Raw genomic sequence first — 21,488 nt, 5'->3', positions numbered from 1 at the left:
CGAATAAATTCGCATTATTGACCTAAAAATAACAAAATGGCAAAATTTTTAATATAACCTTGAATTTACTAGATATTCTTGTTGGATATTCAACGCTACGTCACTGGGAATTATTTATTTGCGATACGTTACCACGAACTTGTATCCCTTTCGGTCAAGCTCAGGTTAAACCAGTAATCGTCAAGATATTAACAAAGTACAATGCGTTTCTAGAGATCATAAACATAGTTAAATCTAAAGTGCATAATGCAGAAATGTGACATGGTGGTTGTTCTGGTTTATCTATCATTTGGTATCGGTAAGTACCTATTTAAAAACATTAATAAATATTATTACTATAATTAAACGTTGTTTGGAAGTTGAAAATTGTAGAATGCGATTGCTTTGCACATATTTTATTAAAAAACTCAAATGTAAATACTTTGTTATAGAATTAATCATATAAGTATACACATAGCCGCCGACTTCTCGGGTGCTCCGGGGCTCAAGCACCTGACAAAAGTATTTGTCGGGTGCGGAGCACCCGCAAGAATTATTATCAGTTTTTTACGTCTACGTAGTACATACAGGGTGGCCAAATGAAAACGAAACAGATCCATTTTTAGGAACTGCGTCAAGATTGTAAAATAAAGTTAAAAATCGCTCACACCCGTCGATTTTAGATTAAAGGGGGACATTCTTTGCTGGTATTTTTGACTCCGCCACTTTCACCCCCCAAAATATTTAAATGGCATTGGGGGTTGAGTAATATTTCTTTTGAAAGCTCTTACAATTCTCTTTACAACAGACTTTAAATTTTATAATTCCGCCCAATACTTTAAAAAAATTTACATTTTAAAATTTAAATTATGTTTAGTTGCTCTTACTACTTTTGTTGTTGATTAAATGTTCAAACTGATGACCGTCCGCTTCCATACAAGAATAAAGATTTTGTTCGATACGTTCGCGCACATTCCGAAGCATTTCCGGAGTGATTCGACGGCATTCGTTTTCGTTTATAGATTTTACTTTTTAGGTATCCCCACAAAAATAAATCAACAGGCGATAAATCCGGTGATCGTGGAGGCCACTCAATGCTGCCTCTTCTCCCAATCCAATTCCGCAGAAAACGTTGGTCCAAATACTGACGGACAATTAACGCATAATGCGGAGGAGCACCGTCCTGTTGAAAAATCAAATGATCTTCATACTCTGGAACATTTTCAATAATATCAGTCAAAGCTGGGTCAATAGCGTCTTCCAGTAATTGCAAATACATTTGGCTAGTCAAATTACCAGGTAGAAAAAAAGGACCCACCAGCCGGTCACCGAAAATTCGCCCATACATTTAATATTTCAGGTTGCTGTGTATGCACCTCGTGAAAAACTATTGGGTTTGAATCGGACTAATAGCGGCAATTATGACGATTTACTGTCCCGTTCAAGAAAAAACTGCATTCATCAGAAAAACAGATGTTAAAAAGGAATTGTGGATCGTTTCCTGCTCACTCACACATTATTTCGCAAAATTGCAAACGGCGGTCATAATCATCCTCCTGGACTAAATGTATTCTGTATGGATGGAATTTATTCTTCTTCAAAATGGTTTGTATGCTAGTTCGATTGATCCCAGACACAGATGTCAGCTGCCTCGTACTTAATGTAGGATCAAGATGAACTTGTCCCAAAATTGCAACTTCACTAGCTTCATTAACTATAGGTTTTTCAATTTCTCGTTTTTTATTGGCTACGTTCCCTGTCTCTTGAAATTTTTTTACTAACTCTATAATATACTTCCTCCTGACATGTAGATCTTCATGTTGTTCATTAAATATCTGAGCTGCTCTATTCGCACATTTATTGTTCATAAAATAAAGCGAAATGATATCTACCCTTTCCGCAATGGAATAAACCATAGTGTTTAATTTTCAAAAACACAATTAAATAAGTTACCAATCAACGCTTCCAAATAATACTAGCATTCATTTCTGTTTTTTACAATTGTGGTTTTTTTACGATAATGATAACAAATCGCCAAAAAACAATATAACGCAAAAATACTAAATTTATACCATTGGCGTACTTAACTCAAATGACTGACGTTTTTACCGTTACTAGTTGTTTGTACATAAGTTTCAACTTTCAAAATCAAAATTCTTAATAAGCATTGGGCGGAATTATAAAATTTAAAGTCTGTTGAAAAGAGAATTGTAAGAGCTTTCAAAGTAAATATGACTCAACGCCCAATGCCATTTAAATATTTTGGGGTGATGCTTACTCTTGCTTGGGGGTGAAAGTGGCGGAGTCAAAAATACCAGCAAAGAATGTCCCCCTTTAATCTAAAATCGACGGGTCTGAGCGTTTTTCTACAATCTTGACGCAGTTCCTGGAAATGGCTCTGTTTCGCTTTCATTTGGCCACCCTGTATATTTATATTTTCACTTGTTATTCCATATAAGTTTATTTTTTGTTAAAATTATTAAGATTGTTAAATTTTTTAAATTTGTATCGAAACAATAATAAAGTTTATTTATTATGTTTTATGTTTTATTATTATTTATAAGTTTAATTAATTTCGATATATTTTTTAAAAAGTTTTTCATAAAATCTAATTCGGAAAAATACGTATTTTAAATCTTTTACCTCATGCTATCTCAAATGACGGCTCATTTCTCTTTCTTTTTAATGTTATCTGGCAAAAAATGCTTATAAGGCAACCGAGCACCCGACAAAAGTTTTAAAAGTCGGCGCCTATGAGTATACATATAGTTAGTAGTACGATGGGATTTCTGGCTAAATAGGAGTTTAAGAAAACACAAATTTTCTATTCAATGTGGCATCTTCAGGACTATCTAAAATAGTTTTTTGGCGTTATGAATAAAGAAACTATACATTATAACGAAATAATTTCTGCAGTGGTAGGACCTATAAATGTACAATAAAACAACACATGCAATACAATTATACAGGGTGCCCCATTTGAATCGTCAGCCCGAAAAACTTTGTAATCCAATTGAAAAACTTCGGGAATAAAAGTTGTAGGGTTGAAAGGGGGTCGTACGATAATGACCTTGATTTTGACCCAGAGGTCAAACTTATTGGTCTTTTGGAGGTCAACTTCAAACTCCATTTGTTTTATCCGGAAATGGATGGATGAAAGATGTATGCTTGATCCCAGGTCAGAGGGTCCATCAAATTAGCTTTCCGTTTACATTTTATGGGAAAGGTTGATTAATTTTTATGGCAAATTCCGTACAAACTACCGTCGTCTTGATTTATGGTCTAATTGTAACTGGGATCAAATTTAGAGGTCATTTAAGAGTTAGTTTTGGATTTGGTTTTCTATCCAAAGATGGGAAAAGCGGAAAATATTGCGTTCAAAATTGTATGCTTCGCCCTGCGCCAAAAGCAATTCTAATTTTTTAATTTAAATATTCAATTTTATGCAGAAGCTCAGATGGCTTACATATGAGACATCCAGTCCAATTTTTATAGTGAAAAAGGTCTAGATCTTTTTAACTTAACATTTTAATACAAACAACGAAAAAGTTAATCAGTAAAAATATTATTAAATCATCGACAAAAAGTAAATGCACTGACAATTTGATTGACGCATCATTTATACAAATGAGAAAAAAGTAAAGATATCAAATTGGACTAGAATGATATGAACTATTAAAATTAAACTAAACGAAGTAGGTAATAAATATCTCCGATAATTCAGTCTTTCAAGAGTATGTGGTGACCATACCACGTGATCAGAAAGACTGGTTACGGTTCTATTTGTTAGGAAATGGAGTTGGCACGGTGACTTAAATTGTTCTTGTTGTTTCTAAAAAGTGCAATATTGTAGTATAAATTCATTACATTTAGAGATAATTGTTACAAAATGGATATAATTTATTACAGGTGCTTTAGAAGTGACAGGTTCTTCCCTTGTGGACTTATTCCAGACTCGCCATCGTCGACAAAACCAAGAAGAAGGGTAAGCAAAAATCTTGTAGCGAAAGCGTCATATTTACGAACAAATCCTTTTAGATGTGTCCTTCCTTATTATCCGGAGCACGGGCAGTGGAAACTTCTGAACGGTGAAGCCAAACCTGGGGATAAAATAAAGCAAAGCAGTGCTATAAAGTTCGAGTGCGACTCTGGATACAGATTGTCTTCTGAATATGCATATCGCGTCTGCGATGAAAACTGGGTTAACATGCGATTTCCTGAATGTGATAGTAAGTAATAGTATCGTATGAAAAATTAACTGATTTCTGACCCATCAAACGCAATCCTCTCATTTTTTTTCTATATGGACATATTTGTAAATTGTTTTTAGAATTGTGTCCTCCATTGTACCCTTCAACCACGTTCGAATTACAATGCAAAAACAAAAGAGGAAAGGAAGTCAAATGTAGCGAAGCTACTGATGGAACGTACGTGGAGTACACCTGCGCATCTTCCTACGAAACTCCATTTGGTTACAAGAAGGCACTCCTTTGCACGGAAGGAAAATGGAACCAAAGACCCGTGTGCCATCCAGGTGCGTCATTTCTTAACAATTTGATAAAATCTTAATAAAAATATGCAATATAATACTCTAAATCTTCATCTCGTTTCAGTTTGTGGGAAAAAATTAATCAATGGTGCAAAACCTCTGATTATTGGGTCTGCGCCCAGTAAGAAACTAGAATATCCATGGGTTACAGCACTTTACCGGAAAGACAACAATTCTTACAGCTATATTTGCGGAGGATCTATTTTAAGCTTGACTGTGATTGTAACAGGTTAGTTTGAAGTAGATATTCGAAACGTTTCCAATAGTTTATTCTTTTATTAATAAAAATTGGAAATAGTAAACTTAAATATCCGTTTACCTTAAAAAATGTATTTATTTGTTATTGTATGTAAATTTTATTTTTAGCTGCCCATTGTGTAACAAACGAATTTGGAAACACTCTGCCTGTAGAACTTTATCTTATCGGTGTTGGAAAATTGTATAGCGAATATAAAGCTTCTAATGACACACGTGCTCAGTATTTAGAGGTAAACAGCAGGCCTTCCTTTATATTTACTTAATCCTAGCACTTTTTTATTGTAGCAAATAAAATATTACAGGCCTTGAGAAAAAACCAACATGTTGATTCGACTGAATCAACAATTTTAGTTCTCTTCGTACAATATTTTCATGTTGCAGCTTTTCAAGATAATTGTCCATGAAGACTATAAAGGCGACAATAGGCGCTTCTTGGCAGACATAGCGGTCTTAGTTGTGAAAGGAGAAATTGTTCTGACTGAAGTAGTACAACCAGTTTGTTTTAACAATATGAAGAGCATTTATTTACATCCAGGAAGCATAGGAGAGGTACTCACATTACAATCAATATTTATTCCATCGTAACTTGTTGGTTCAAAAACTTTTAAGGTATCTGGATGGGGAAGGACAGAGGATGATGATACATCAGAAATTTTGCGAACGCTGAAGATTCCCTATAAAGACGATGCCACCTGTGCTGAGGAGCTGCCTAAAGAATGGGTGAATAAGTATAGCATCGTAGACAAACTGTGTGCCGGTTTGTTCAACAAAAGCACAAGTGTATGTGACGGCGACAGCGGGAACGGTTTAGCCTTCTTGAATGCGGAAGACAACAGGTACTACATCCATGGCATTGTCAGTTTGGGACCTCTAAGAGATGGCCATTGTGACATCCAACAAAATTCCCTTTATACCAAAGTAGCTTTCCACTATGAATTTGTCGACCGTCTTCTGAATGCGTATGCGCCGACAGTTAAAGATTGCGTACTACCAGCTCATCCTAAAAACGGCAAATGGACAACTGAGAAACAGGACATGAAGCCAGGAGATGCTGTTCCATCGAGCACTGTCCTGAAATTAGAATGTAACAAGGGATTCTTATTATCATCAGTCTCAACCAATATTAACTGTGGTTCCGCTCACGATATGCCAGTTTGTCAATGTAAGTAAACAATTGAATTTTAGAAGAAATTTTAATCAACTTTCCTTTGTTTTAATCTTCAGCACTGTGTCCGGAACTGAAATTTCAAAATGGATCTAATTATCGATGCACCAACAAAAAAGGGCAGACTATTGACTGTGCAGAAGCTGTCGATGGATCTAAGTTGTGGTACGATTGCCCTAGAGGATACAAACCTGCTGAGGGTACTAATAATAGTACTTGCATAAATGGATCTTGGGGATTGCTTCAGCCGGAATGCTTGCGACCCATCAAAAGTAAGTTATCTCTAACACGAAATAAAACCCTTATTACTTCTAATTTGAATTCTCTTTAGCTTGCGGTAAAAAAGTCATTACCAATTCCAATGCACTGACGTCTGATGGGAAAGCGGAGGAGGGACTGGAACACCCCTGGAATGTTAATATTTATGAGAAACAAAACAATTCTCCTTTGAAAGATTATACGTTCGTTTGTGGAGGGTCATTAATATCACAAAAAGTTGTTTTAACAGGTCAGTGACACGAGTTAAATTTCTTTATATCATTTCATTATTCCATTATCTTATTTAAATTATTTGATAAAATTAATATGCAATGATTATACGCAGCTGGTGCCTGTATATCAGATCATAGAGGAGAAGTAAAAGAAAAGGAAGATTATTTGATTGGAGCTGGGGTGACTTACACCAAATATAATCATCCCAAAGATGTTCACGCTCAATACTCCGAAGTAATAACAATCGCATTATGCAAATGTTCGCTTTGAAATAACACTAATTCTGTTACAGCTGACCCACATCATCCTTCATCAGCGTTACAAAGGAGAAAGCAGGCGTTATTTAGCTGACATCGCCGTGCTCGTAGCAAAGAAACCATTTACCTTTAACAGTTTTGTGCAACCAGTATGCTTTACTGATGTGGATAGTATCCTATTACGACGTGGAAACGTAGGAGTGGTGCGTTATTGTTTTTACTAAGTTCGTACAATCTTACTCTTATTTCTTTTTTCCAGGTACTGAAATATAAGGATGAAGAGAAACAAGAAGCACTTGAAATTCCATACAAGGAGGACGAAGTCTGCAGTAGGGAATTGCCAGCGGATTTTGCTGACAGGTACTACGTTCTCGATAAAATATGTGCCGGTTATGCCAACCGAAGTAGTTTGTGTCGTGGGGACAGTGGCAAAGGCTATTTTGTCAAAAATCCTGAAGATAATAGGTATTACGTCTATGGAATTGTCAGCATAAGCCCTGTTGTAGAAGACAAATGCCACAATGACGTTTTATACACCAGCGTGCGTTTCTACTATGATTTCATAGATGATATACTGTCTCGTTACAAGTAGTGTTCAGTGCAGAAATATTAATTGTTTTTATCAACTCGATAACATATTTCTTTATGTTTGTTTAGTTGGCACTGTTTTAGTTAGTATATTATTTTAATTCAAGTAATTTTCTAGAAGGGACATATCATTATAATATGTATTGTTGCAGTTTTAAATATAATCCTTAATTTTATTTTTATATACTCGTATGTTTTATATATTTTCCTTCTGCCAATAAAATTTTATACACGTTAACTACCATCGAGGGAGTACGTTTCACAATGAAAAACATTATTTTTAGTTTTACCAGTGGCGTCCATATCAGCACATTATTGCATACTTCTAAAGAAAAAATTGGTACGCCATTGCTTTTCCATAAAATAACAATCAGTTTTGGATCTTCATTCAATATGGAAGAAAGAAGCTCTCTTTCGATTTTTCTGTGCAACTCAGCGTTTTCGAGGAAAAAAATTAAAAACCCTTTAATTTTTGTGCAATAATTTAAAATAAAAATTCCCTTGTATTGTTTATGAAAGAATATTTTACTTTTGCCATTTTCAACTCTTATAAACTACCCTTTTAGCAATATTAATGCAAAATATTTTTATTATAACCGATTTTTAAATATAATCAATCATAAAAAACGTTGCTACGCTGCATATAAATAACCACACTAAATTTTTTTACTTATTTTATTTGTATAATATAATATATTATAATATATAAAAATGAGAAAGCCTATTTTGCTCCGAAAAAATGTCATTGGTTTTTTTACCATAACTTGGTTAATTTTGAAGCTATAGTATCCTACAAAAAAGCATTTTAAAGATCATATCAAGAGCTGTAAGACCGTTTTCATATAAAACCTTTTAAGTCCTTCATTTTTTTAAGGGAAAGGATCGAAGGGCTCGACAGGTCGTTTTTTCACTAAAATGGATACTTCAAGCGGCGATATCTTCTTTATTTTTTATGCTATAGGATTAAAAAAGCAAAATATTTGTTGAAAAAAAAGCTACATTTTTGTTGTCTATCATTTTTTACGTATCTTTCATAGTTTCAGAATTATTATATAAATAAGGCAATTTTTTTTAATAATGAAAAATACGTTTTCACCTTTTACCGTACATTATTCAAAAAATACGCATTCTAATCCGGTCTAACTTCTAACTTTTTCTAATTAACTTTTATAAGTGCTCATTTTGAAGGTCTTTTTGAGTGCTACAAAAAACTCCCGGAGCGGTATACACGTCAAATTAATCTTTTTTCCGTTATTTGACGTTGAATACATCGATTCGAGTATTCCCCCAAAACAAGTCCCTTTCAACTAACCATATTTCGCTTTGTATAGGACGTATAACACTTTTTAAAAAACGATTTTCTTTGTTTATTTATAAGCTACATTTTTGTTTATTACGCATTTTTTAGTAAAATACGTAGTTTTTGAGTTATTCGCGAAAAATACTTTGAAAAAGTGTTCTTTTTTCACTCATAATTACAAGTTTTCAATCGTGAATAACTAAAAAACTATTGATTTCTCGAAAAAATTCTCTGTTCATTGACCTTTTCTCTAACTTTCCGCCAAATTTCAAGTCGATCGGTTCAGTTTCAAAGAATTCGGAGGTGAAAAGCGTCAATGACTGTACTATTTGGATTTCGCCGCATATCATTGCAGGCTTGCTGAATCGTTAAAACTAAATGATCTTTTGGTAATACTGGAGTAGCCTAAAATTTATCTTTTACATTTCCCCAAACATAAAAGTCCAGTGGATTAGGATCCGGTGACCTGGGTGGCGAGGTCACTAGTCCAATACCATTAACCACGTCATGATTCATGTTATTCCTCCCAGCCAATTCAACGTTGCGGATAAATAGTATTTAGCCATTCTGTTGCAGGAACTATTCTTAATGACATTTATGCATTTTAAACAACGAACATTCAATTCTTTTCCAACGACTACTTGATCCTTCCACCGCTAATGTGATTTTTATGTAGTATTTCTTTTGATACTCTTTAACTTTTAAACGGGAAATTGCTCTAATAAAAATTTATTAGAAAAAACGAGCTTTTCAACAGAAAAAAAATTGGGTATATTTCTGGAAAAAATATAATTGATGACGGCATTAGTCGTTTCTGTCAAATTCTAAAGATAATACTTTCGATTGGAAATGGAGTCTACCTCATCCCATTTAACACCAACTGCTCCAATTTTATATAATTTATTTGTATCGTCACAGTAGGCCCATACTATCGAGTTTGAGACACCCTGTATATATAGTCTCAGGTTTCGTCTTATTTAGATAACATTAGACGTATTTTTACAACGAGTAAATTATAGATAATCTAAAAATAATCAACTTTCTTTCATAGTTTGGCATTTTCAGATGTAAGATAGATAAATCTGCTTTAGCTTGACTCGTACTGTATAACCTTGAAACGAGCATATGTGCTCTCTTCGAGCTACGTCAGTGGGAATATTTATTTGTGATATGTTACTGGGAACTTGTATCTCTTTCGGTTAAACACAAATTAGGTAAGATATTAATAAACGAGGATGAATTTGTAGAGGTGAAATACCTACTATTAACAGCTGGTTCTAAACTACACAATGCAACAATGCAATAGGGTTATTGCTCTGGTTCATCTGTCGTTTGTTATTGGTGAGTATTTAAAATCATATTTATTTCTCCCAGGAAACAAAATTTTAATAGATAAATTAATGAAACGAAAATTTCACTCTTTAATATCGAAGTATTAAGAATTGTTTTCCATCATTAAATTTTATTTGAAATATTCATGATATATCCCAAAGTGGGCCGTGATTTAACTTTATTATTACATTGGCGGTAAATTCCACAGGTGCTTTACAAGTGACAGGTCTTGTCAACTTAAATCAGACTCGTCATCGTCGACAGAGCAAAGAAGAAGGGTGAGCAAAGAACCTGTAGCGCAAACATTATCTTTACTAACAAATCGTTCTATTTAGATGCGTTCTTCCTTCTTATCCAGAGCACGGACAATGGAAACTCCTGGGCGGTGAAGCCAAACCTGGAGATAAAATATTGAAAAATAGCGTCATAAGGTTCGAGTGCAACTCAGGCTACAAGCTGTCCAAAAATCAACCGTTCGCAGTATGTTTTGACAACCGGTTTTCGGAACAACCTGAGTGTAACAGTAAGTGAATATTTGAACATATGAATGTATATCATCAACAAAATCAGGTTTGTTAATCTTAAGATTTACTTATAATGGTTTATAGTGGTGCATTATCTGTATCTACTTAGATACGCATATTTGTATTGCTTTTAGAACTGTGTCCTCCTTTATACCGTTCGACTACATATCAACTTAGGTGTAGAGATAAAACAGGGCTAGAAATCCAGTGCAATGAAGCCACTGAAGGGTCGTACGTGGAGTATACCTGTGCAATTTCATATGAAACACCATTTGGATATAAGAGGACACTGCTTTGTAGAGACGGAAAATGGAGCCAAAAGCCTATGTGCCACCCAGGTATGTACCATTGCCGCTTGATAGTTTAATAAAATATTAGTTAATTCGATACTTTCAATCTTTCTCACGTTTCAGTATGTGGAAAAAAGATAATTGACAACGCAAAACCACTTATTGCTGGATCTAAGCCCAATAACGTACTAGAGTATCCTTGGGTCGTTGCACTTTACATCAAAGAGAACAATTCTTACGAATATATCTGCGGGGGATCCATTTTAAGCTTGACTGTCGCCTTGACAGGTTAGTTAGAAATTAATTACGCTTCTCGGATATTAGTTCAGAGTTATCAGAATTATAGCATTAAATCTCGATTAATATTTGGTTAAATAAACGGATAGTTAAATTGTTATCTATAATTACGTACCTATTTGTATGATAATTAAATTAAAATTTCAAGATTTGGAAGCATTTATTAGGTAAACTGTACACATTAGTAGACCTAATCTCAAATAGCATGGCTTTTACCCAAAAATTATACAAATTTAATAAATAACAAAAAAGTTATTACAAAATACCGATTTTCGTCTCTTAACTTCAAGGGTTAATATATACCTACTATCAAAAAAAATCTAGATTATTTTCACAATATCTCTCCTAATTGGACAGTTCATCATTTGCAGAACACGGTGTATAGCGTCTAATTAATTTCAACACTATATCCCAATTAATCATTTATGAGAGATTTATTTTTGCACTCAATATTTCGTTAATTAAAAACCAAGTCTGAGTAAAAAATGACTCAATAATAGTTAAATTTAAAGCATATTAGAGAAAAAGTGAACTCTAAATTGGGTTTATTAGCCCAGTCATTATAGACATGAAAGAGCCTGTTTCGGGGAAAAAATACTATTAGAAGTTTCTCTGCGGAATATTGTTCGGAAACCTTTTATAAATAATATATCAAAAAATCAACTCGAGGCTAGTTGGGAAACTTTGTTTTAACAGTGGTCAAAGTTATGGAAAAGTGGTTTTTTGACTCACGTAAAAAAGCTATTATTCATAGCGAAAAAAAGTTTATACAAAAAAGGTAGGTATTAAATAAGCCTATAAAATGAAAAAAGTCCGATTAAATTCCGATAATTTGTTTATGCACAAGAGCTCAAAAATGGTCGAAAATTGCCGTTTTTTTCAATTGCTAATAATTAATGCAATTTTCATCGCAGACACTTGTAATTCAGGATTTTTGAGGCTTTTTACACCCTTAATAAGTGGTAAAAATTTCAGCTCGAAAGCTTCATTGGTTTGGCGTTGGCGGAATTTGTTATCTAAGAAGATGCTATTTTCAATTCATTTTTCCCAAGCTCACAGGCGTTGTAGGGTTTCGATCATTAGTTGTTTTTGTACCTAAATAGTTGTATTGACATATGCATTTACTGAGAATTTAGTTTTTCAAATTTAATTTGTTTAAAATTGACTTTGAAAAAATGTTAATATTTATTAAATTGTTAAGATAGGTAATTATTATAAAATAAAATAGTAACCTCTTTACTTTAGTTTTCTTCAAATTTAAAAAAAAAATCGTTGTTGTAAGTTGATTAGAAGCTGAGATAATTTTTTTTTATTTATTTAATCGCAGTGACCTTAATTATTAATATTAAGAGCCAAAATTTGGACATTAACATTAAGGTGAATTCAACTATTTAATTTCGAAAAAGAAGATAGCGGCCATGCGTTCTATTACTTGGTCTAGCGAAAGAGTGGGGAAGGCGAGGTTTAGCATGCGCGTTTTTCAAAGTCATTTTTAAACAAATTAAATTTGAAAAATTAAATTATCAGTAAATGCATATGTCAATACAACTATTTAGGTACAAAAATAACTAATGATCGAAACCCTACAACGCCTGTGAGCTTGGGAAAAATTAATTGAAAATAGTATCTTCTTAGATAACAAATTCCGCCAACGCCAAGCTAATGAAGTTTTTGGGTTGAAATTTTTACCACTTATTAAGGGTGCAAAAAGCTTAAAAACTCCTGAATTACAAGAGTCTGCGATGAAAATTGCATTAATTATTAGCAATTTAAAAAAGCGGACAATTTCGACCATTTTTGAGCTCTTGCGCATAACAAATTATCGGAATTTAATCGGACTTGTCGTATTTTACAGATTTATTTAATACCTACCTTTTTTGTATAAACCTTTTTTTTTTCTATGAATAACAGTTATTTTACGCCAGTCGAAAAACTACTTTCCCATAATTTTGACCATTGTTTTAACAAAGTTTCCCAACTAGTCTCGAGTTGATTTTTTGATATTTTGTTTATAACACGTTTCTGAACAATATTCCGTAGAGAAACTTCTAATAGTATTTTTTCCCCGAAAAAAAGCTATAATGATTGGCCTATATATACTCAGAATAGAGTAAAAAATCACCCAACTACTGATAGTTAGCAGTAACTTGGATTTGAATAAAACTAGAAACTAAGGATAGAAATTGATTGTGTAGAATTGAGTGAAAATTGAGTGAAATTTTTTTACAGTATAAGTACATAAATTTATCTCATCAACAATGTAATATATTTTTTTAGCTGCCCATTGTGTCACGAACGATTATGGCGACACTCTGAATAAAGAAGATTTTCTCATTGGTGCTGGAAAATTATATAGCAAGCATAATGCTTCCCAGGACACACGTGCGCAGTATTTGATGGTAAACAAGAAGCATTTTTTTAATATTCACTTAAATCTAGTGACAATACGGCTTTGTCACATTGTAAGAAATGTCACTGACATAGTTTGTAATAGATAGTAGAATAGAATGCAAATATAGTAAGCCATACAAGTCCATTGAGGCAATGTGAAAAATAACAATATACAGGTTCGGAAAGTCCCCATGGTACATCGGCCGTTACGTGAGAGCGATAAAGTCATAGAAATCCGTAAGATAGACAAGGATGGTTACATTGAAGACGTTTCATAATCTGAATAGTCACTCCCACTTCTAACCCGAAACGGGCGGTGACTATTCAGACTATGAAACGTCTTCACTATAGCCATTCTTGTCTATCGCACGGATTTCTTTACTTTACTTTGTGGCTCTCATGTAAAGGCAGATGGACCATGTGGATTTTCCAGCCCTGTATGTGTGTAAAACAAATATTAAAATAAAAAAATTGCCCTATTAAAATAGAGACATAATGATCTATTTGAATCGACAATTTTTGTTTTCCTCACAATATATTCAATTTGATGTTATAGCTTTCCAAGATCATTGTCCATGAAGATTTTAAAGGTGCTAGTAGACTCTTCCTGGCGGACATAGCTGTCTTGGTCACAAAAGGAGAATTTGTTCTGAACTCATTAGTACAGCCAGTGTGTTTTAACAATATGAAAACAATTTACTTACACCCAGGAAGCATAGGAAAGGTAATCATTCAGATTACATTCTATATTTTTATACAGGGTGTCCGGTAAATATCTATTAATCTCTCAGGGACGTATAAAATAGGTTAGAATAACACTAATTGTAAGACTTCCTATATATTTTTTTCCTAATAAATTATGAATATACAAAATATCGGTAACTTTGAAACCACCTTGTATATTTGATAAAATTTTGAGGAATAACACTGTGTGATAAGATATTAAAACGGGTATTTTATTATTACAAAAACAAAGATTAGAACAGAAATCCTATTACTGGACATGGGATATAGAAATTACCAAAAATTTTCTAAAACATCATGTAAAAAAGTTTCCATAACAAAAAGACTAAACTGGCTTATCACTACATGATTTCAGTTAAGATTACATCAGTACTCTGCAATAAATCTGAAAACAAATAAAGACATAACAAATTTAGTAATAGTGGGTACCATACAGGGTGATTCACAACTTATCCAAAAAAATTTGGGAATATATGCAGCATGAGAAATGGAATCAATATCGTAAACAAAATTTTGTAAAATCCTTATAGTTTCCTAGAAAAAAAATATTGAAGTTATAGTACATTCAACCACTACATAGCTGGACAACTGTAGTCTCTAGCATCATTCGTCACGTGGTCTCAGCGACTCCGAATACTGAAATCGGATTTTGCAATCGTCGTTGCGATAGTATTTATTTACCTGTTATCTGTGGTGTTTACAAAAGGTTTTTAGTAGTTAGTGTCAGAAATGGGTAGTTAGTGTCAAAAATGGTTTGCGTGTAGGTATAGCAACTCGGAGTTGATGGATATCGTTTTAATTTATGGTGAAGTATTTGTGTTATGGTGAAGCAAGACAACATTTGTGTTAGTTCGTAGAAACTGAGTACAACGGACCCAAATGTGTTTACACATTTTGAACAATAATTGTTGTAACATCGGGTACGTCAAATGATTTTATTATTTAAAAACACAAATTAATTTTATTAATTAATAAAGGCAAAAGCAGTTGAATTTGCCGATATAAAATAGATGCGATAAAATTCTATTTACATATTTCTTTCCTTGCGGAAGTTTTTGTCCGTTTTTATCACACAGCCATGCCGGTCGCATTGTGCGAGGTCAGGTTTTACAGTGGACCAGTTTCCAGTGCCGTGCAGAAGTGTATTTTCAAATCATTTTCGAACTGCCCTTTTTGATTTTTTCTTTACCCTGTACATCCAGATTTTCTTTGGATAAGTTCTGAATTACCCTGTATATAAAAAAAATATGAAATTTTTTAAAAATAAGTTAAAATTGAAGCTGAAATAAATTAATAAATTTGATTGTATTGTAAAATAACTTAAAAAACTTCATAGTGCAGATATATAAATCAAAATGAAGTAAATGTAAAAATAAAGGTGAGGAAGGTGAAAAAGTCAAGTCTAAATCAATCAAAAAGGTTATCAAGAAGTTATTATAACAATAATCTCAGGGAAAAACCCTCGACTAAGTAATCTCGCCAGCTGTCAAAGATCAAATGAGTGTTTCCAAATAGTAAATAAACCAGAAATTAGACACGTGCAAGATATCAATAATTGTGAAGTGTCGTCGCCTTACCTACAGCACAAGATAAGTGAATACAAATTACCGAGAGTGTCTCAATCAGGACCAGTGGATAGGAAATACGAAATACAGCGTGGCTCAAACAGAACGGACCATTGGTTTTAAAATACCCATCGGCTCTAACATACAGAACCAGGGAAAAGCAACATACACAGTTGCTCAAGAAAGAAGAGGGCAAATTAAAGACTAAAGAAATAAATCGAAATAATGTTTGTAAATTTAGTATGAGGTTAGATAGACGTTAGTGTTTTGAACTAAATATTTTTCCAAATTGTTTCTTAAAGTACAATTATAAATAGAAAATATAAAAAATCGTTCTTTGGAATTAAAATTATATCTTTGAATCTAATTTCCACATTTTTAATAATAAATTAATTAAATTAAATTAAATTAAATTAAAAATAAATATATATATAATAAATTAGAAAAGTGGAAATTAGATTCAAAGATAGCTTCAAAATGTTTGACTGCGGGAGTAATCATATTAAATTTCTTAAAAGATATTTCAACAATATTCATGTACATATTGAATCAATTTTTTGTATTCATACCTAGCTCTAAATAGTTTAAGGTCGGGTCACTTAGCTGTTCATAAAGTAGGTCCATGTCGATCTACATTATCAGTCACTAAACGTATTGACACACTAAATGCGGGAAATGGGGTGGTGCACAATCGTGCATTCGCTCATTTTGAACAGTTGTCTAGTAAATGAATTAATTTGTTTCTTTTAAGTTATTTCAAAGGTTTTTGGTTTTTTAAATAAAGTGGAATAAACTATATGCATGAAATAATTTATAAATACGTAAAAGTTAAGCTCAAGTTGTTTTTGTCCTTGTGGCAATTGCTATTATTGTTCGAATAACCGATTTGTTTAGAAAATCGTTTGTTTTACCGAAATAAACGAGTCTTTAAACAAAAATCTGTCAATTTTTTAAAAAGTATGTGTTGGGGGCATATCTCGAAATATCGAAAGACCGTTTTTAACAACAAATCATGGACACTACGCCTAAATTGTATCAAGATATACAAAATGGTTTTAAAGTTATAACCCAAAACGGAAGTCTTTAGGTACCCCTTTCACGGCGGATATCCCCGTCATAAAGAAGATTAGGGGAAAAATTATAGGAAGTAGTAGATACTAGTACGTGTTTACCGGACATCCTGTGTTTGTAGTATATTTGTCCGAAAACAAAACTTTTTAGGTATCTGGATGGGGAAGGACAGAGGATGAAGATACATCAGAAATTTTGCGAACGTTGAATATCCCCTATAAAGACGGTGCCACCTGTGCTGAGGAGCTGCCTAAAGAATTTACGACTACGTTCAACATTGTAGACAAAATTTGCGCGGGTTTTTCTAACAAAAGCACCAGCGTATGTGACGGCGACAGCGGTAACGGTTTAACCTTCGTGAATCTGGAAGACAACAGGTACTACATCCACGGCGTTGTTAGCTTGGGCCCTCAAAGAAATGGCCAGTGTGACATCCAACACAATACTCTCTACACCAAAGTGGCCTTCTACTACGAATACATCGATCGTCTGTTGACCACTTATGCGCCGACAATCAAGGATTGTGTTCTGCCAGCTCATCCTCAAAACGGCAAATGGACAACTCAGCAGCAAGGCTTAAAACCAGGAGATGCCGTTTCATTGAGTACTGTCTTAAACATAGAGTGCAACAAAGGATTTAAGTTGACGTCTCTTTCGACGAATATCAACTGTGGTTCCACTCACAATATGCCAGTTTGCCAACGTAGGTACAGTTGTGGACATTAAAATGTTTCCAAAGCTTACTGTCTCAACAACGTTCTGTGAGTTCCATAAGTTCGAGAACTTAGAATAGACAAACATTTTTAACATGATTTTTAACACCTCATAATTTTAAAGCAACTGAGTACTTTGGATCAGGATCAGTATCAGGAAAATCAGTACCATTGTATTTAAACAGGAAACATTTTATTATCCATGGCTAATTGCAGCATGAAGTCATTTATCTCCATTGGAAATATTAATTTATAACGTGATTTACAATCTTTAGCTCTATGCCCAGCGCTGAATTTTCGTAATGGGTCTAACTACTGGTGCACCAACAAAGCGGGACAAGCCATCGACTGTCTAGAAGCTGTCGAGGGATCTACGCTAGGGTACAGTTGTCCCAAAGCATACAAAATTGCTGATGGTACTGGTAGAACCAATAACAGAACTTGTTCAATGGGGTCTTGGGGATTGCCTCAGCCAGAATGCTTGCAATCCATTAGAAGTAAGTTACCTGATAATCAGTACAATATATTAAAAAAATATCATGGTTTTTCGGGTGCCAGTTACAGCTTACAATGCATTTCTGTAGTCTTAGCTGGGAATCTTTGTCATGTCCTTTTTGACGTTAGAATGCGTTCTGTGAGGGCGGATCCGCCAGAATTGCAGACTCTTGTTGATTTTTATAGCGGTTCCACGCCCACAAAACCTATCCCGAGAACAACAAAGACATGTCAAATATTTCTAGCTAAGGCTAAGGTAACGCACTGTAACTGCCAGCCATCAGGTACACAAACCATGGCACAACAACTCAAAAACAATGACACTCAAAATTATGTATTGGAAATTTAACATATTTCGTTTCCTCTTTAGATTGCGGTAGAAAAGGCAATGTATCCAATACACTGAATGCGGAAGACACAGCAGAAGGACTATTAGAATTTCCTTGGAATATTAATATTTACAAAATTACAAATAAGTCTGGTTTGACGAAATATATGTACAACTGTGGAGGATCACTAATTTCCCATAAAGTTATTGTAGCTGGTAAGTCGATGTTATCTGAGCGGCCACTTGTTTGTCTTACAAACCTAAATAGTATGTAATGGCTCCAATTTTTGAAAGGAGGCAAGTTAATTAACATGTCGTTTTTAATTAAGATACGTGGAGTCTTAGAAATAATTTCAAATTAAACATTAAACAGTTTCTAACTTAACCTAGTAGCGGGAGTGCTGGCTAGCTTAGAAGCGAAATTAATAAAGCATTTGTTTTGGTTGTCAATTGTACAAGCAACAAAATAATGCGTTTCAAGAAGTACTAGTATACAAATAACAGCATTAGGTAACATTTGTAATATTGACAATATTGGTTCTAAGTTCGCAAATTTAAATTTACGTACTTTACACTGGCCAGGTACTTGTTCATAACTTCAAGTGGTCAAAGTCGACGTTCGATCGCCTGTCTAAAGGGAACGTGTCGGTTCTCGAGAATCTGGCGCTGCCCCAGCATGTCTGTAGCAAGCCTACCTTTCCTTTCTCAATTAAATTTTTTACTAAAATTAATATGTGTTTATTATATCTAGGAGCTTCTTGTTTGTCAAGTTATAAAGGACAAGTAAACTCAGAGGAAGATTATTTGATTGGAGCCGGTAAAATTTACCCCAACTATAATGATTCCAGGGATGTTCACGCCCAATATTCAGAAGTAATAACAATCGCATTATGCAGATTAATTTGAAATCTTAAAAATTGTAATTCTGTTGTAGGTGTCCAATATTATTCTTCATAAAAATTACAAGGGAGATACCAGACGTTATTTTGCTAACATTGCCATTATAGTAATAAAGAAACCTTTTACTTTGAATAATTTTGTTCAACCTATATGCTTTACTGACGTCGATAATATCCGTTTACACCCAGGAGATATAGGAGTGGTAAGGTATTATTTTATTAAGTGTGAGCAATACTACTCTTTTTTCTTGTCTGCAGACGTTAAAGTACAAAGCAGAGGATAAACAAGAGTTGCTGAAAATTCCATACAGGGAGGATGCAATTTGCAGGCAGGAATTGCCATCAGAGTTTGCAGAGAAGTACTATGAGGAAGATAAGTTTTGCGCCGGAACCAAATACCAGACTAACTTGTGTCAAGGAGATACTGGTAAAGGCTTTGTTGTCAAAAATCCTGAGGACCACCGGTACTACATTTACGGAATTGCCAGTGCAAGTTATTCTGAGGAACCAAAAAAATGTCATCATATCGTTTTATTCACCAACGTATCTATCTATTATGATTTTATAGATGATATACTATCTCAATATGAGTAGTTTTAAATGATATAGGCATACATTTTTTTATTTGTGTTTACATCTGTGGTAAAAAAATATATTAAGTTTAGGTAATATTAAAAAATTTTAAGATACAACTGAATTATATTTATAAACTTTCACACATATAATATACGAGTACATATTAATTCATTATGAATAAAAAATAACGTGTATTTCCCTTCGTTTCAGTATATCTTCCACTGTAGCTTTGCGTCATAATATTTTTATATACAATAAATAATATAAATACGTGCGATATATAGCATCATTTACCTCGAACTGAAAATTCGTTCACTAACACCACAGACAATATAGCTTATCGTCACAGACTGCATGTTAAATGCTAGAAATTGGCAACCCGAAAAGGTTACAGGCTTTTGTTAGCCGGCATCCAGCAATAAAATTTAGCGTGGTGTGGTAACTCTTCTACTTGGTTGTTGCCAAATAATAATAACTGCCAAATAAATATAATGCATTCAATTATGTAATTAAAGAGATATGGAACTTATCTTTTGTTTGGAAATCATATTTGTGTTAAATGCTAAATAAAATAAATGAAGTTAGAATTAAAATTATGAATTTATCTAATTAATTATTTATTTTATATCACCTTCGAAAGGAAGAATTCAAAAACTTGAAGTTAATCTTTTTAGATTTGCGCGTCGACTTTCAATTTAGTACGATATTTAACACCTATGTAATCTTATTGTTGATTTCTTTAGGTAGGTAAAATAATTATAGACACAAGTGTTGCATATCATGGATGCCATTGGTAGTGCTCATATTTGTGACACAAGGTTTTCAAAAAAATTAACACAATGTAAAATTGCTGGAACCTCAAGGAGTAGTTGAATACGATATTTATTTAAGAAAAACAACAAATAATCAATCAATGATCCCTTAAAGAGATAAAATAATGTATTCGCTACTCTTGTTGCAATTTTTGATTAACTGTTTTGTTTTTCAACATAGGGACTTCGGACTTTTATTCAACACAGAACGAACAATCAGAACCAGGGGTGTGGGGAGATTTTTTAAATTATTTTTTCGATTCACCGCACCCTTTCCGAGTTATAATACCTTTTTTACTACATCATCTCACACACCTCTTGTTTACGAAATTTATTTTCCACATACGGACTTCGGACCTTTTGCATTCAAATCGAGACAAATTTTTTTTCGATTTTCTATCTTTATTAGGCTTTCCCAGTACGTGGTTAAAATTAATGACGTTGTAACAACGCGATAGCAGGATTTTTTTTCCCTGGAAACCAACCATTTTTCAGCATTTATCAGAATTGAAATTGGAACATATCATTGTACTAGACCTTATCAGCATAAGTCATTTCTAAAAACAAATGCAGCCTCACATAAACTTCCAATTGAGATACCAATATTATTTGTTTTTCTAGTATTTACGAAATATACATAGTTTGCCAACAAAATATCTTTACATTGCTTAATAATATATATTTGTGACGTAGTTTTAATTTTTTTCCAGGTTTTCCTCAGTTTATTTTTACTCTTACTTACTCTTTTGACGCAAGGGTTTATTTAATTATTTTTTTATTTTTAAAATATATTGTAAAACGCCCAAATAAACGGAAGAAAAAAACCTTTTTTTAACAGAAAACATCTTAACGATAGTTGGACT

General features: G+C 33.4%; 2 protein-coding genes across 4 annotated transcripts; both read left to right on the top strand.

Moving 5' to 3' along the window:
* The first annotated feature begins 137 nt into the window (after positions 1-137).
* LOC108913102 lies at positions 138-7,470 on the top strand. The gene is made up of 13 exons (XM_018718578.1): positions 138-298; positions 3,889-3,964; positions 4,018-4,208; positions 4,310-4,513; positions 4,593-4,757; positions 4,895-5,016; positions 5,168-5,335; positions 5,396-5,948; positions 6,011-6,223; positions 6,283-6,459; positions 6,556-6,677; positions 6,736-6,903; positions 6,960-7,470. The coding sequence occupies exons 1-13, from the start codon at positions 247-249 to the stop codon at positions 7,290-7,292; spliced, it is 2,544 nt and encodes an 847-aa protein (XP_018574094.1). The 5' UTR covers positions 138-246; the 3' UTR covers positions 7,293-7,470.
* Positions 7,471-9,755: 2,285 nt separating this feature from the next.
* On the top strand, positions 9,756-20,260 carry LOC108913104. Of its 3 annotated transcripts, XM_018718580.1 has the most exons (13): positions 9,756-9,929; positions 10,129-10,198; positions 10,256-10,443; positions 10,579-10,782; positions 10,858-11,022; positions 13,309-13,430; positions 13,979-14,146; positions 16,953-17,505; positions 17,791-18,012; positions 18,381-18,554; positions 19,090-19,211; positions 19,273-19,440; positions 19,496-20,260. In XM_018718580.1, the coding sequence occupies exons 1-13, from the start codon at positions 9,878-9,880 to the stop codon at positions 19,829-19,831; spliced, it is 2,544 nt and encodes an 847-aa protein (XP_018574096.1). In that variant the 5' UTR covers positions 9,756-9,877; the 3' UTR covers positions 19,832-20,260. The 3 variants fall into 3 exon arrangements, with proteins under 3 accessions (XP_018574096.1, XP_018574098.1, XP_018574097.1); XM_018718582.1 differs by lacking the exons at positions 9,756-9,929; positions 10,256-10,443 and having other exon boundaries at positions 10,872-11,022; XM_018718581.1 differs by lacking the exons at positions 9,756-9,929; positions 10,129-10,198 and having other exon boundaries at positions 10,353-10,443; positions 10,872-11,022.
* The last annotated feature ends 1,228 nt before the right edge of the window (positions 20,261-21,488 follow it).

Source organism: Anoplophora glabripennis, unplaced genomic scaffold (genome assembly GCF_000390285.2).
Source record: "Anoplophora glabripennis isolate ALB-LARVAE unplaced genomic scaffold, Agla_2.0 scaffold542, whole genome shotgun sequence".
NCBI classification, from domain to species: domain Eukaryota; kingdom Metazoa; phylum Arthropoda; class Insecta; order Coleoptera; family Cerambycidae; genus Anoplophora; species Anoplophora glabripennis.
The sequence above is the reverse complement of the archived record's forward strand: the minus strand, read 5'-3'. Positions and strand labels throughout refer to the sequence as shown.